This window comes from Capricornis sumatraensis, chromosome 3, assembly GCF_032405125.1.
Source record: "Capricornis sumatraensis isolate serow.1 chromosome 3, serow.2, whole genome shotgun sequence".
In the NCBI taxonomy this organism is placed as follows: Eukaryota; Metazoa; Chordata; class Mammalia; order Artiodactyla; family Bovidae; genus Capricornis; species Capricornis sumatraensis.
In genome coordinates, this window is record NC_091071.1 from 163,216,234 (window position 1) to 163,231,943 (window position 15,710).

General features: G+C 43.6%; 1 protein-coding gene across 1 annotated transcript in view; it reads left to right on the top strand.

The window, feature by feature from the left end:
* Nucleotides 1–11,652, top strand: part of CAB39 (calcium binding protein 39) — a 52,470-nt gene extending 40,818 nt beyond the window's left edge. The window contains exons 5-8 of the mRNA XM_068967612.1: nt 464–523; nt 4,529–4,594; nt 8,097–8,240; nt 9,089–11,652. Of these exons, the coding sequence (XP_068823713.1) occupies nt 464–523; nt 4,529–4,594; nt 8,097–8,240; nt 9,089–9,277 (459 nt within the window). The 3' untranslated portion in view covers nt 9,278–11,652. The remainder of the gene's footprint in view (nt 1–463; nt 524–4,528; nt 4,595–8,096; nt 8,241–9,088) is intronic.
* The last annotated feature ends 4,058 nt before the right edge of the window (nt 11,653–15,710 follow it).

Here is a 15,710-nt window from a genome sequence, read left to right on the forward strand (position 1 = left end):
AAGGTAGCATTCAAGATGAAACTGAATGTAACTGAGTTAAGGAGGAAAAAAATGAAACCTCCTGTACTTTTTCTAATAAAAGATATTTCTTCTTTCTCTACCAGGAGCAGTATGCTGTTTGGCATTTTATCACAACTGTTTACTTTTATTTCATTTTGGTTCTTGATTCCCTTTCTTTGAGTATGTCCATTACCTTATAAATTTGCTTTTTAATTTTTCCATCTAAGAGCTATTAGACCTGCGACAATCCTAACCATTACTCTCACAATTTCAAATTATTGATGATTTTATTTGCTCTTACGTAGAATCTACATTTTCAATACAGTTCATGCTCAAATATTTTTAAGTGTAGTAATTTTTGACAACTGTTTTTATCAGATAAAATGGTGTGGAATTTTAAGATTCTCTTTTCTAAAAGAACTTGAATGCCAACAACTGTAAAAAGTATGTTTTCTTTTTCTAGGATTTACTTACAAGACATAAATTGCTCAGTGCGGAATTTTTGGAACAACATTATGATAGAGTAAGTATATGAAATTCTATTTTAAAATAGCACACTGTAAGTTTTGTTACCAGAAGTGAAAGCTTTTAATTAGATTTTGTACCAGAAGATTTATTTTGGAAATATGTTTTTAATTGGTGCTGTAATCATTTCTCTACAAAAACCGAGATAGAGAGGGTTACGTGGTCAGAAGCAGAATTTTCTTTCTGATGACACACTCCTTTTTGCATCTTTTCTTGCTTTAGAAGAGGAAAATAAAGCACTTTGCTGCTGAATGATAATATACAGTTAAGATAAAGAGAAAATTACTGTGTGGCTTCTTTTCTTCCCCATACTTCCCGTCCATTGCGCACGTCCCAGCTGCTTACAAATAGAGAGACAGAGACTCCGCAGCAGTGGGTGAGCAGAGCCCTAGCCTAGAGGGCACAGCAGGTGGATGAGCAGTGTCCGTTTCTGCTGCTGGCTCCTGTGGCCAAGGCTGAGGCCCTTAATTCTGGAGACTCAGGAGTCAGTACTTATTTGTAAAGTAGTACATTGGTTAGTTCAGTGGTAAGGCCCCCTCCAGCTGGAGTTGATGTTAGACTTCCTGGTGATAGAACCCACAAAGGTTTGTGAGCAGGTCTGGGCGCTCTGATGACCTGAGTGCCCTTGATCATTATGACAGCAGGGTCACTCCTTCTCTGCCACGTGTGTCCCCTCTGCTCCCCACGATGCCCACGAGCGCTTCCCTGTGCCACACTAGTTTTAATTTCGGTGCTGTCCAAAACCGTATGGGTGCTCCTGGAGAAGTTACCGTGATTACAATCCATTTACAATGTCTATCTCTCTTCTAAAATTTGGCTTAGTTTTTCATTCTCCCACTAGTTATTTGAATTTTTAAAATCCTAAGTTTTGTTAATACTTCATTATTCACTGTTCAACTAGCTTTTCTTTTCGGGGCCGGGGCTGGGGGGTCGGTTGTTTGGCTATGTCACAGCTTATGGGATGCTAGTTCCCCGACCAGGGATTAAATCTGTGCCCTCAACAATGAAAGTGTGGAGTCCCAGCCACTGGACCACCAGGAAATTTGCTGTGCTGTTCAGCTAAATTAGAAGATTCTTGGAGGCAGAGTTTATGCTTTCTAGTTCTTCCATGTTCCTTTTCCCATCTTTCCCTCCCACTAGGAGAAAGCAATGGCACCCCACTCCAGTACTCTTGCCTGGAGAATCCCATGGGCGGAGGAGCCTCATAGGCTGCAGTCCTTGTTGGGGTCGCTAAGAGTCAGACAGGACTGAGCGACTTCACTTTCACTTTTCACTTTCATGCATTGGAGAAGGAAATGGCAACCCACTCCAGTGTTCTTGGCTAGAGAATCCCAGGAACGGGGGAGCCTGGTGGGCTGCCGTCTGTGGGGTCACACGGAGTCAGACACGACTGAAGGGACTTAGCAGCAGCAGCAGCAGCAGTAACATCATAACACAGTGCAGAGTCCATAGTAATTCCCTCAGAAATAGCCTCATCGATGGTTTAAGCATCAGTGGTCATTTATTTTTATTTTTGCCTGTGTGCACTGGGATGTAGGGGTGTTTTTCCCATGTGTTTGCTGGTTTTAGTCAGAAGCACATTTTGTCAGTGCCTTTTGCAGAGTTAGAAGCGTGGGCTTCAGCACCACACTGTGTGGAGTTTGGCTTCAAGTCTCAGCGTCACCATGTGCTTCCCTGACCTTTAGGATCCTCAGCTCTAAGAGAAGGCTCATAACAGCACCTTCTTATTACTGCTAGGTTACTGTGAGGATTAGGTAAGAATGTGTGTGTCGAGTCCAACGCACAGTGCCTGGAACACAGTAAGCATTTAATAAGCACTAACAAATTGTTTTTATTAAAACATGATCTCAAATTAAGCATACAAGTGTCTTAATCTAAAACCTACCAACGGTATTTCCAAGAAACTTACTATAGGCAATGATATCACTTTAATTTTGCAATAAAATGTTTTCCTATGTGTTATTAATGGGTGACATTAGTTATCAGGATTTTAGAAAACATATGTGCAGCAGCTAACTGAAATATGTATATATATATATATATATGTATGTATGTTTTTATGTATACAGTGCAGGCAGATCTGGGAGAGGAGAAGAAAAGGGGAGATATGAGCAATTTAAATTAAGCTGAACATGGAGTTATTACACAAAAACACATACTCTAAAGTCTGTACACTTTGGTTCTGAGCTTTCTAATAATCAAAACATAGAGGGAAACAAAACCATTAACAGATCACAGTGTCTCTGAAGCTTGTTCAAAAGAAACAGCCTTTTCTAGCACTGGGGTCTGAAGTACATTTCTCCCATTGGCGCTCTTAGACAGGAGTTGAGTCACAGCGTCATGGAGTTGACGTCATCCCCGAGGGTGACTGCAGTGAAGAAAATGCTGAACTGAGGTGCAGCTCACAGAGATCAGATCTCTGAGGAGCCCAGACAATGCCAGTCCCTCGTCTGTCCTAGTCCTTCCCTGCTGACCCAGGGCTGAGATCTAACCAGGCAGTTCTCCTTGAGAAGAATCTCCTGCAACCAAGCTTCCCCTAAAAATTACGCAGCAGAAAATCTTAACTTGCATGCTCTGTCAAGAACTTGAGGTGTTCCTGTGTCACTGATCAGAGGCGGATCCGACTGCTTTCGATCATGGCCTGGTGATCATTTGAGGAGAAGGAAGGGGTAACAGGCACCTCTGAAGACAGAAGTCTAACTCCCTTGCACACTCCATAGAGGGCGATCCCACCTCTGCCTAGAGATAAAAGCATGGATGCAGGGGCGGTTCTGGGTTAGCGCTAAAACCTCTTCTGTAAGGGGCCAGCCAGAGAGCAAATATTTGAGGCTTCATGGCTGTGCATTCTTGGTCAACTTTCCTGTCAGTTCTACCGCAAAGGCAGCCATAAACAGTTCATAAACGAATTTATTTACAATACACGAATGAGCATGGCTGTATTCCAGTAAAACTTGCATAAAAACAGACAGTGGGTTGGCTGTAGCCAATGAGCTGGAGTTTGCCAGTCCCTGCTGTAAACCACAGGTGAATGGCGGATGAGGACCCATCACAAAGCAAAGGCAGAAGCAGCCTGTGTGGGCAGAACACCCAGCGGGGGTCCTCAGCCACCCACCACAGCCAGGGGTGAGTCCCAGTGACGCGCTGACACCCAGCAGCGCCACACTAGCACTGTGACGTTTTGCAACTTCAGAAGCCTGTCCATAGTCCAAACAAACAGAAAGCTAACTGGCCCGCTCCTCTGAATTTTGGGAGGGGGGCCCGGCCCCAGTGTGTCCCTCCTGTCTGTGCCCCACCTCCCTCCTGCCCTCTGCTTCTGCTCCTTTCCCTTCGCGGATGCGGTTCTGGTCAGTGAGCCCGTCTGTGACTCTAGTGGATCCTCGTCAGCTCCGCACGCCGTACGTTTTGCATTTTCCACGTCTTCAGTCTTGTGTTCTTCTGTTTTTACCCCGAAGAGTAGCTCTTCTCCCCATTTCTAAACAAAATCTCTCTCATTATTAAAGTTGAGCTCAAGTCCTACCATTTGGGGGACACCTGCCTACCCAACAGTGCTGAATTTCTCTCTCTTCTACTCTTAATTATTTTCTTGCTTTGAAAGAACAGATAACTTTTCTCTTTGTGGTTGTGCTTTGGACTAGTTGAGTTGTGTAAAAAATATATATGTGTGTGAATTTTCTAATTCAATACCAGGAAATGAGAACAAAGAGAAAACAGTGGGGTGGGGGAGGTGGGGAAAGGATTTAAGTTGTGTGCATATGAAGTTTGGGTGACAGAAGAGATATAAGCTCTGTGCACACTTCTCTGGAGCTGCGAGGGGGCCAGCCCAGGAGCCTTTTACATGGCGGTAACCAGCGGATATTACTCGAGGATGAGTTTGAAACGGACGGGAGGAGCAGAGCTTGGGCAGAGATTGGCCTCTGTGCCATTAGGAGTGTGTGCTCAAGCTTTTCAATGTTATCTACTGCTCTTAAGAAAATCCTCTGATGTGTGTTTTCTTGTCTTTTAGTTCTTCAGTGAATATGAGAAGTTACTTCATTCAGAAAATTATGTGACAAAAAGACAGTCACTCAAGGTATGACAGATCATCTGAGTCGCTGATTTCTCTTCACCCCTTGTTTGAAACATGTATGGGGCCCAGAGCTTTGCAGGAAGCATGCATGTGTCCCTGGTCGAGATTTTTGTGGAAAGGAGCAGGGCTCAGCAGTGGTTCACTCAGGGCACCCGCCCCAGCTCACCTCTTTGTGTGTTAGAGATACCAAAATATGCAGAATTTTGAAGAGGATCTAATCTCCAAGTGATGACGTTCTTTAAGTTTTGGAGCCTTATTTTTAAAAGTTAGAATCGTCGTCACCGAGTTGAAGGCACTGCCGGTGTTGTGCTCCCGGGATTCTGCCCAGAGGGTCCCAGGCTTGCTGTGTGAGGGGAGGGGCGGCTGCCGGTGGTGACATGGGGAACCAGACGGCTTTGGCTGCTATGTGTCAAAAAAGGATGTGGACAGTTCCATTTGAAACTTAATTAAAGACTTAAAACTCTAGAACAGGGGTTGGCAAGCAACAGCCCATGAGCCGCGTCCAGCCCACTGCCTGCTTTTGTAAAGAAAACTCTGTTGGAACGAGATGCACTTGTTCATTCATGTATGGTCTGTGGCTGTCCTGGCTGCAACAGCAGATTTGAGTGGTTGCCTCAGACACTTGGGTAACGAAGACTTTAGCATTTCCTCTCTTGCTCTTTACAGATCGTTTGTTAGCCCCTACTCTAGAAAATTCTTACTGTAGTTAATAAAAGTATACGCATGTACACCCTTCCTTCTGTCAGGAAGTGGTCCTGACAGGAGTTACACATGGACTCACAGAGGATTTGTGGGCGGAAATTTGCAATTCCATTTGTGTTTTTTGCCAGATCCACTTTAAATTCTGCTCTTCAGAGCGCTTTCCCCTCAGAGATAACTGAGTTCATTTTGATCAAGACACTCCATCCCGCCTGCTGCTGCTCCCGTGGGGATATCATTCTTTTACCCCTTGTCTTTCTGTGGAAAGTGACTAAAGGACATTAGGAACATTCCCAAAAGAGTCCTTTCCCTGACTAGCTGGTTCCTTCGTTTTCCTTAAGGCCGTAAGAAATGTGTCACCGCTACAAGCTCCGTCAGGTGGAGCCTGGCCTCCCAGGCATCCTTTGGTCCAGTGTCAGGGATCCTTAACCTGTTCTCCGTTGGCAGGTTGCTGGCTGGGCGGTCGTCGGTGGTTGTGATAGCTGATGGGGACAGTCTTCATTTTCGGGGTGGATGTGGTACACCTGGTGGCTGTTTAAGGCATTGGTCCTCCCTGTGTGTCAGTGTAACCTCATGCGGGCTCCTGAGAGCCTCACGGAGAAGCAGCCCTCTGCCAGGAACCTCTTTATATCCAGGGGCCTCTCCCCGCGTTGGATGCACTCAGTATTTTCTGAGGCCAAGGAGGCGAGAGAGGTTTGCCTTGGATACCAGCTTCCAGGACTGATACCTCCTGGGGGGAGAGAGGGGGTTCTTAATTGGCAAATCAGAAGACTTGGACCAAAATGCTGAATTCTTGGGCTGCTTAGATAGGAGAAAGGCTTTCAAGACCTTCTAACACTTCAGAATTAACCAACATGAAAGGAAGATTATGACTGCCACTTGTGAGACCTTAGTAACGGATATGAAGCCAGTCTTTCATGCCTGCAGTTTCTCCTGAACACATGGAGAAATTTTGAGGACCAGTGGTACTCTAAACATGTATTTTAATTTGTACTCCCTTTTTTTGCAGCATTGGCATTTATTTAAATTTGTTTATTTAAATTTGAATTTATTTATTTAAATTTATTTAATTTTAACAATAATTCATTTTACTTATTTAAATTTGAATTCCCTGTACCAGATTTCAGAGGGGTTTTTGGCCATGCTGTGGGGCTTATGGAATCTTAGTACTCCAACCAACAATTGAACCCTGGCCCTCAGCAGTGAGAGTGTGGAGTCCTAACCACTGGACTGCCAGGGTTTTATTTTTAATAAAACTGGCCTGACATTTTTTAATTTCTACATCCAAAGAAATTTTTAAAATTACTGGTTACCCTCCTCTAGATAATCAAGCTGAAATGAGCCATTTTCAGTATCTCTGGTTTGTGTGGCAGAAAATGAACACTGAGTAAATCTGTACACATGTCATGCTAACTGCTGACCCTCTGAAAGAGTAAATACTGGGCTGCTTACTTTGAAAGCTGTAGATTTTGTGATTCGGATTGGTGTGAAACCTGTCTGAGCTTTTGAATTCTTCCTCTGAGTTCTTTATAAATCCTAAACAGATTTGTTTTCCTGCGCATCAGGTTATTTTTTATTTACTGATATATTATTTATCTAGAGATCAGTTATCTGGAAACTTCAGATATGTAGAACATAGCCAGGAACCCAGAAAGGAATTAACAAAAGCAAGTAAACCATGGCAACGTAGCTCTATCCATGCGTTTTCCTTCCCTTGGACCTCATTCCATGTCTCTTATTGGACTCAGGTCCACTGTGCTTTGCATGTATTCATGCTTTATTTCGCACTGCCCTGTCATAAGATACAGGCACCGTCATCCCCTCCCTTGTGCAGGTGATGAAACTGAAGCACAGAGAAGTTAAATAATACGCTCAAGGATATAGAGCTCACAAGGAGCAGAATGTCAGGATTTGAGCCCAGGCAGGCTGGTGCCGGGAGCCAGGCTGGACGCCACTCTGTTGTGCCTCTGGCCCCTGCCCCCATGCAGGTCATGCCACCTGCACACTAGTCCTTGACTGGAATTTGGCACCATGACAACATGAAGAGGTGACCGTAAGTTTCAGAAGAAGAAATCTAGAACAAGCAGGTTTGATTTTAAAATTAAGAGCTGATGTGGCATAATCACCTCATAGAACTCAGTAAGCACAGACTTAACTGAAGCGACAGATTTTTTTTTTTTTTTAGCTTAATTAACGTCATTAGTGATATTGTGGTGTCACTGAGAGAAGCTTAGAGTGTCTTCAGGATACCTTGCTTAAGAAGGACCAGAAAAGTACTTGTTTTTATAAAGCTTTTTTAATCTGATAAGGTAAAACGATGTTTGACGTGTATAGGGGTAAGTATATAGAAAGCTGTGTACATGAAACCCTTTGTCCCGTAAAGTTCAGATATGTAAAATTATTTTTAAATATAGCTAAGGTTTATAGTTATCCAGTAACTTATCTTCTGACCACTTTCTTTGGTGGTTTCTTTTTACTGAGATAACACAAATGCATATTTAAAGAACAGGTTCTGATAAGTCTCAGATTCTGAGCCAGATGTGGCTTGAATGTGGTCTTCTTCAGGGAGCAATGCCAGACCCACCATAGGTATAAACCCCAGAAGAAAAAGGAGGTGTCCAAGTAGCAAACAGGAAGTGCTCATTAGCTTTCAGGTCATAATTCAGTTCATCCATCTTTTCAGTGCCTATTAATATTCTGTGCTTAATAATATGATTATTTAATGAACTGTTTGTAAAACTTTAGTTTTACTTCAGATCTTAAATGATAATAGTGGAATAAACAGATAAATTGTTTGTCTTCTCAGCTTCTGGGGGAACTGCTGCTAGACAGACACAACTTCACGATTATGACAAAATACATCAGTAAACCTGAGAACCTCAAATTAATGATGAACCTTCTACGAGACAAAAGCCGTAACATCCAATTTGAGGCCTTCCACGTTTTTAAGGTAGAGTGCTAAGACCATAAACACTGGTTGTTCATCCCATTTTATTTGCAAGTTACTTGTTTTATTAGCTTCATTTTGGTAATCTGAGTGACACAGTTCCATTCAGTCCATTTTCACAGTTGTGTGGTACAACATCTAAACAAAAATGGACCCGGAAACAGGGCATTTGTATTTGGGAATAAGAAAAGTTGATTTGTAGAGGAGTGTCACCTATCTTTGGCATCAGTTCAGTTCAGTCACTCAGTTGTGTCTGATTCTTTGCGACCCCTTGGATGCAGCACACCAGGCTTCCCTGTCTGTCACCAACTCCCGGAGCTTGCTCAAACTCATATCCATCGAGTCAGTGATGCCATCCAGCCATCTCATCTTCTCTTGTCCCCTTCTCCTCCCGCCTTCAGTCTTTGCCAGCATCAGGGTCTTTTCCAATGAGTCAGCTCTTCGCATCAGGTGGTCTTTGGTGTGGAAAATTACTAATCCCAAAGTAAAGGGTAATGCATTTCTTAATGCTTTCCATGGAGATTTTTGTTCTTAAAATCCATTCTGACCTCCTGTGCCCAGAACTAACTTCTGCCCATTTTATTCTAAAATCAAAGTCTGTATTTAATACAAACTACAGAGTTTCAGAGCATGAGTGAACATGTCAGTCCTTTTTGTGCTTAAACATGCACTTCTTCCCTCCTTTTTTAATTGTAAAAGTAAGGTCTTCCAAAGCAGACACCTGAATGAGTAATCTGGACTGCAGCCCGTGCCCCGGGGAGCAGTGGGCGTGGCCACACGTGCTCTGCTGTCTGCAGCGTCTCCGCGCCTCGCCCTGTCCTGTAGCTGACCGTTGATCTCGCCCTGTGCAGGTGTTCGTAGCCAACCCCAACAAGACGCAGCCCATCCTCGACATCCTCCTCAAGAACCAAGCCAAGCTCATAGAGTTCCTCAGCAAGTTCCAGAATGACAGGACCGAGGACGAGCAGTTCAATGACGAGAAGACGTATTTAGTCAAACAGATCAGGGATTTGAAGAGACCAGCTCAGCAAGAAGCCTGATTTCCAATAAACACCGAAAATATTAAATCCAAGTTCAGCGTCCGCTGTTCGCTATTCAGCATCAGGCACTGTTATCGATTCATGAGGAACATTACTGCTAATCTGCTGTTAAGTGAACGGTTTTCATTTTACCTTTTTTGATTTTTTTTTGTTTGTTTTTTTAGTCCAAGTTGGAGAACGTAGCTGCTGCTTTCTTGCACACTAGAGCACACGTGGACTTTTTCTTGATCTTTATGTCATTTCAGAATTTAAAGACTCCGTTTGCTGTAGAAGTTCTGAACATGGCTAGGTTCCTTGAAGGCAAATGCATAGATGATAGTGTGTGTTAGGGGAAGAGCGCATTGATCTGATCAGAGTAAACCTGCCTGTTTGTGTTTATCTTTTTTAATGATCTGAGTGTGGATTCTGAGTAAGATTGTATGCCTTCACTCATGGAAGATCGTACAGAGCTTTATTTGAAATCCTAGGGGAACTGTATCCAAGATGGGAGCTCCTTGAGTGGATAAAGTTGACACACGAATAAATTGATACTGAAACTTAGCAACTTCTCAAAAGTGTGAAGCTTCATAAGGTCATAAGGAAAATGTATATATGCTTTCACAGCTTTCTAGAATTTTTTGACATTTGATTTTCTTGAGACTTGTAAACCTGGATATGTTGAAGGGTATTTGTTAATTTTACTTTTTGAAGGTATTTTAAAACAGTAGAGCTAGCAATGACACCTCGCATTTCATTTCAACAGTGCTTACAGGTTTCTTTTGTATATAATTCTTAGAATGCTCATTTCTTTTAAATGATTTAATTTGTACAGCAGAGGAATGTTATTGTATTAGTATGTAACTATTACCTAATATTGAGTTTTTGCAAAAAATGAATGCTCATATGTAATTGAAATACTTCAGATCACCTGAAAATGCTGATTTAACATTTAAGTATCACAGCATTAAAAGAAAACGAAGTAAACCAGTCCTTTGTATTCAGTTATCTAATGGGGTGCCATCAATAGACTACAATACAGACCTGGAACTCAGCTACACTTTTTCCTGCGTAATATTGGCCTTATTCATTTAAAATGAGTCAAGAGTTCTCCAGATCTAAGAATGATACCAATTATGCTAAATTAATGCTGATTCTTTGTGTGTGGGGAGACCTCTTGAGAGCACCTTTTCTTTCTTAGAGTAAGTAATCCAGTACAATAGTTGTGAAACTGAATAATTAAAACTTTGGCTTCTTTTAGGAAAAGAAGAGTTCCTAGTCATAGGTGTCCTACGGGGAAATTTATTTTTTTTAATGTCCTGTTCCTTAATGCTGCAAATTATCAGTATTTATAAAGTAACTGATTTTGCACCACTTTTTTTGTTACTGTGACCACGGCAGAACAACGTCTCCTAGAATATATCTATGTAAAGTTATTAGAATGGTATCTGTTCATCTTAGTGACATGAAGATCACAACTAACAACTTACAAATCAGAGTTTGCCGGTTCGAATTCAGCATGGCTGTAGCTGATTAAGAAATTTATATAATTATTCTTTGCTAGCCTCTCTTACTAATTGAATTACTTATCAGCCAGTAAAATGAGACTCCCAGTTGATGTTTCATCAGGCTTTAAAATCTCCTTCCAGGAGCACCATTTAGGAAAAGAGCCCCAGAAAATACAGATGTATTTTATTCTGTTTAATTGAAACGGTGGTCTACATTTATAATTGGTTTTCCTGAGCCTGTCTTTACCAAACTCTATGTAAAATAATCCATGATTTTTCTGTTGGAACTAAAGAAAGCAATCCAAACCCCTTGAAATGAAACTATCCAAGACATTTAGGAAGGCAGAGTTGGCTGTGATGCATCTTTCTGATTCACGTGGTCCAGTGCTGGGTGTCTGGATTCCGGGTGCAAGCATTCATTACACCACATGGAAGAGAGGTTTCCTTGCCAGCTGGTTCTTAGAACTCGAAACAGCAGCTTCCACTTCGGTGACGCTGTTGTAGCACTAGAGCCTTTGTGTGGAAGACAGTGAGGGGTGCCGTGTGTCAAAGAAAACACGGATGTGTTATTCTTGCATTAGAATCTGGGGATAGTTAAGACTTTTGGTTTTTTGTTGTTTTTAAACAAAATGTGAAAACACTCAAAAAATGCATTTGAAATTCTGATTATTTAATATATTCATGTTACCAAAACTATTATACTGGAAGTGGTTTCTTTTTGTGTTATAAAGGTTTAATTTTACAAAAGTCAGTTACTCAATGTGATTTTTAACCCTTAAAAAAAAAAGGTGGAGATGTATACAGTTGTTATCAATGCCTTGAAAGCATTTCCTTTCTCTTGAGGAAAAGTAAATTTCTTATCAGAATATCTGGCTGGCCCTGTAATTTAAATTAAAATAAAATTTTGGAGAAACAACATTGTCGGTTGTCTACATGATGTCTTTAGATAATTGCATTTGTATCACTGTTAACAACCCAGTCAGGAGATACACTGGCACAAACTGTCACAAACTGTAGCTGGGAACAGTTAATACACAAGCCTCTAAGTCTTTTTTTGCCCATTTGAGGTTCTATTTTTGGTGTCCAAAATGTGGTTTTCACTTGGGTCATATATAGCTCCCTGGCCCTTCCTTTCCTTAAGTATTAATACTTAAGCCTTTTACTCGCCTAACTTCTCAGACCAAAGATCCTCTCTCTGGTTCTGTGACCCTTCATTATCAATACACTAAGATAAAACTGAGCACTCGGCAGGACTCCTTAGAAGTAACCAGAGTGAAATCACAAAGAAGCTGCAAGCACTCTGGAAGCACAGGGTTCAGCGGGCTCCTCAGGAGGTTGGTCCTCCGGGCCACTTGCTGCCACGTGGCACCCAGCCCCTTCCTCGAGGTTCCCCGTAACCCTCGTCAGCAGATGGTGTCTCCACTCTCCCACACACACTCTTCCCAAAAATGCCTCTCTGAAATCTGAATAATGATGTTCTGCTCGTTAAAATCTCTTGTAGGAGGTAGTTGAGCCCCACCAGTCTATCTTGCTTCTCCAAAGATGATGTTGGGACTAGGTGACGCTGCCCGTCCTCCGGAGGGTGAGCAGGGAGCCGCAGCAGGCGCATCCACACCGAGGCCTGGACTCGGGTCTCCTCCCGCAGCCCCCACCCCCACGTCTGCAGCTGTAGTCACCAGGCCACCTTCCTCATGTGAAGATCGAGCAAACTGGATGCAAAAGCTCACACAACGCTTGCTGGTTCTTGAAGCTGGAGCCGTCGGAGGCGTGAGTCACCACCGTGCACACTTCTCAGAGGCCCCAAGGCCGGCACCGACCACTCCTGTGTCCTCCCCACACTTCCCGTGACCCTCCTCCCAGGGGAGAGCTGAAGCCATGAAGAGCTAGGTGAGACTCCCCACCACTGCCTCCACGTTCTCCCTGCTGGTCCTGGAACCAAGCCTCAGGTAGGCTACCCTGGAGCCACCTGTGTGTGCCCCCTTGCCTCCTGATGAGCAGCAACATCACTCTTTAGCGAGGTGTCCTGGGCTTGAGTCCCAGTAAAAGCTGTGGTTTTCCCAGTAGTCATGTACACATGTGAGAGACCATAAAGAAGGCTGAGCACTGAAGAATTGATGCCTTCGAACTGTGGTGCTAGAGAAAACTCTTGAGAGTCCCGTGGACTGCAAGGATATCAAACCAGTCAATCCTAAAGGAAATCAGTCCTGAATGTTCATTGGAAGGACTGATGCTGAAGCTCCAGTACTTTGGCCACCTGATGTGAAGAGCTGACTCACTGGAAAAGACCCTGATGTTTGGAAAGATTGAAGGCAGGAGAAGCGGATGACAGAGGATGAGATGGTTTGATAGCATCACCAACTCAATGGACATAAGTTGAGCAAACTCCAGGAGATAGCAAAGGACACAGGAGCCTGGCATGCTGCAGTCCATGGGGTCACAGAGTTTGACACAACTTAGCAACAGAAAACAACAACAAAAAGACTAGCATTTGAACCCTGGTCCCAAGTTGTGCTGTAAGACATGCTCACTGTGTTCCTTCTAATGCGGGGGCAGGAGCTGCCAGGCCTGCAGACAGCTGGATGCAGGTCTTCCCTCAAAGGAGGCCTGGCACAGCAGAGTGGCACTGCCTGCTCTCGGGAGCTCCCTTCGTGATTTCCTCTCCTGCACAGAGAGACCGTGGCCAGCACAGTGAGGCCGATCAGGACCAGAGCTGCCGCTGCCGCCTGAGGAGACAGCTGGACAGGGCGCGCCCACAGCTCCAAATTGTTCTTTACGGCTGTCACAGCTCCTAGCAAAACTGGAAAACTCTCAATTCTCCCTCATTCTCTCTTATGCTTTCTTCCAAAAAATTTTTTCTTGAAAAGTTTATTAATATAACCTTACAAAATGACTGCATAAGTGGGAATTGGGGCTGAGTTAGGAAGTGTCCAGGTCTCAATTAGAATTGAGATGGGGCTTAGGGGGGAAGGGGCAAGGGTAGAGTCAACTCTGGGGTCACAGTTGCTGGCAGCCTGAAGGGTGCTCTTGCCTATCCGGCCTCCAGCTTTTCCTGCACTTGGCACTTTACAGGTCCACCAGGTGGCAGTAGAGCTCTTTGTTTTCAGCAGCTGTTCTCAGGTGGTGCTAGTGGTAAAGAAGCCACCTGCCAATGCAGGAGACATAAGAGACACAGGTTCAACTCCTGTCGGGAAGTTTCCCTGGAGGAAGATGTGGCAAACCCACTCAAGTATTCTTGTCCAGAGAATCCCCGTAGACACAGGAGCCTGGTCAGCTACAATCCATAGGGTCGCAAAGAGCTGGACACGACTGAAGTGACAGCACACACAAGCCTAGGGAATGGGGCATCCAGAGAGCAAATCCAGCCTCACAAATGTGCAGGGACCCAGAGACCCTGTGGCAGTTGTGAGCCAGGTGGTCCCGGGCTTCCTGAGTGCTATTTTGAGCAAAAAGGATGAAGTAGCCAAGAGAGGGTATTAAAGAGGGTGGAACAGATTGTGATAAAAATGCAAAGTGTAATAAAGATAGCAAACTGAAAGAATTTACATGGTGGGTGTATGGTTGTGTTTTTTAAGAAACTACTTTTTAGAAACATTTTTACAGAAAAAAAAATGAAAAGATAGGACAGAGTTCATTAATTCCCACATCTGGTTTCTCCTATTATTAACAAATTAATATGAGACATTTGTCACAATTAATGAACAGATACTAATGTGTTATTAACTGAAGTCCATAGGTTGGCTCAGTGGGTACAGAATCCACCTGCCAATGCAAGAGACACAAGTTAGATCCCCGGGTTGGGAAGAGACCCTGGAGGAGGGTGTGGCAACCCACTCCAGTATTCTTGCCTGGGAAATCCCATGGACAGAGGAGCCTAGCTGGCTACAGTCCATAGCGTCACAAAGAGTTGGACACGACTGAAGTGACTGGGCACACACACCAAGCAGATATCCTTCGTTTTCCCCTAATGTCCTTTTTCCTATGCCAGGATCCCATCCAGGATCCGACGTAACATTTAATCATCAAGTCTCCAGAGGCTCCTCTTGGCTGTGAGGGGTCTCAGACTTTGTTTTTGACAGTTTTGAGGAGTACTGGTCAGGCATTTCATAGACTCTCCCACAGGTGGCATTTGTCTGATGATTTCCTCATGATTCGAATGAGATTGTGGGTTCAGAGGAAGAAGACCACACAAGTAAAATGCCATCCTCATCCCATCTATAAAGAACACACACTATCACCAGGACCTATTCCTGCTGATAAAGGTGAAAAAGGAGAGTGAAAAAGCTGACTTAAAACTCAACATTCAAAAAACTAAGATCATGGCATTTGGTCCCATCACTGTATGGCAAATAGATTGGGAAACAACAGAAACAGTGAAAGACTTCCTTGGGTTCCAGAATCACTACAGATGGTTACTACAGCTGTGCAATTAAGAGACACTTGCTCCTTGGACAAAAAGCTATGACAAACATAGTGTATTAAAAAGCAGAGATATAACTTTGCTGACAAAGGTCTGTATAGTCAAAACTGTGGTTTTTCCAGTAGTCAGGCATGGATATGAGAGTTGGACCCTAAAGAAAGCTGAGCACCAAAGAATGGATGCTTTCAAACTGTGGTGTTGGAGAAGACTCTTGAGAGTCCTTTGGACTGCAAGGAGATCAAACCAGACAATCCTAAAGGAAATCAGTCCTGAATATTGATTGGAAGGACTGATACTAAAGCTGAAGCTCCACTACTTTGGCCACCTGATGCAAAGAGCCGATTCATTGGAAAAGACCCTGATGATGGGAAAGATAGAAGGCAGGAGGAGAAAGGGACAACAGAGGACGAGATGGTTGGATGGCATCACCAACTCAATGGATGTGAGTTTGAACAAGCTCCGGGAGATGGTGAAGGACAGGAAAGCCTGGTGTGCTGTAGTCCATGGGGTCGCAAAGAGTTGGACAGGACTG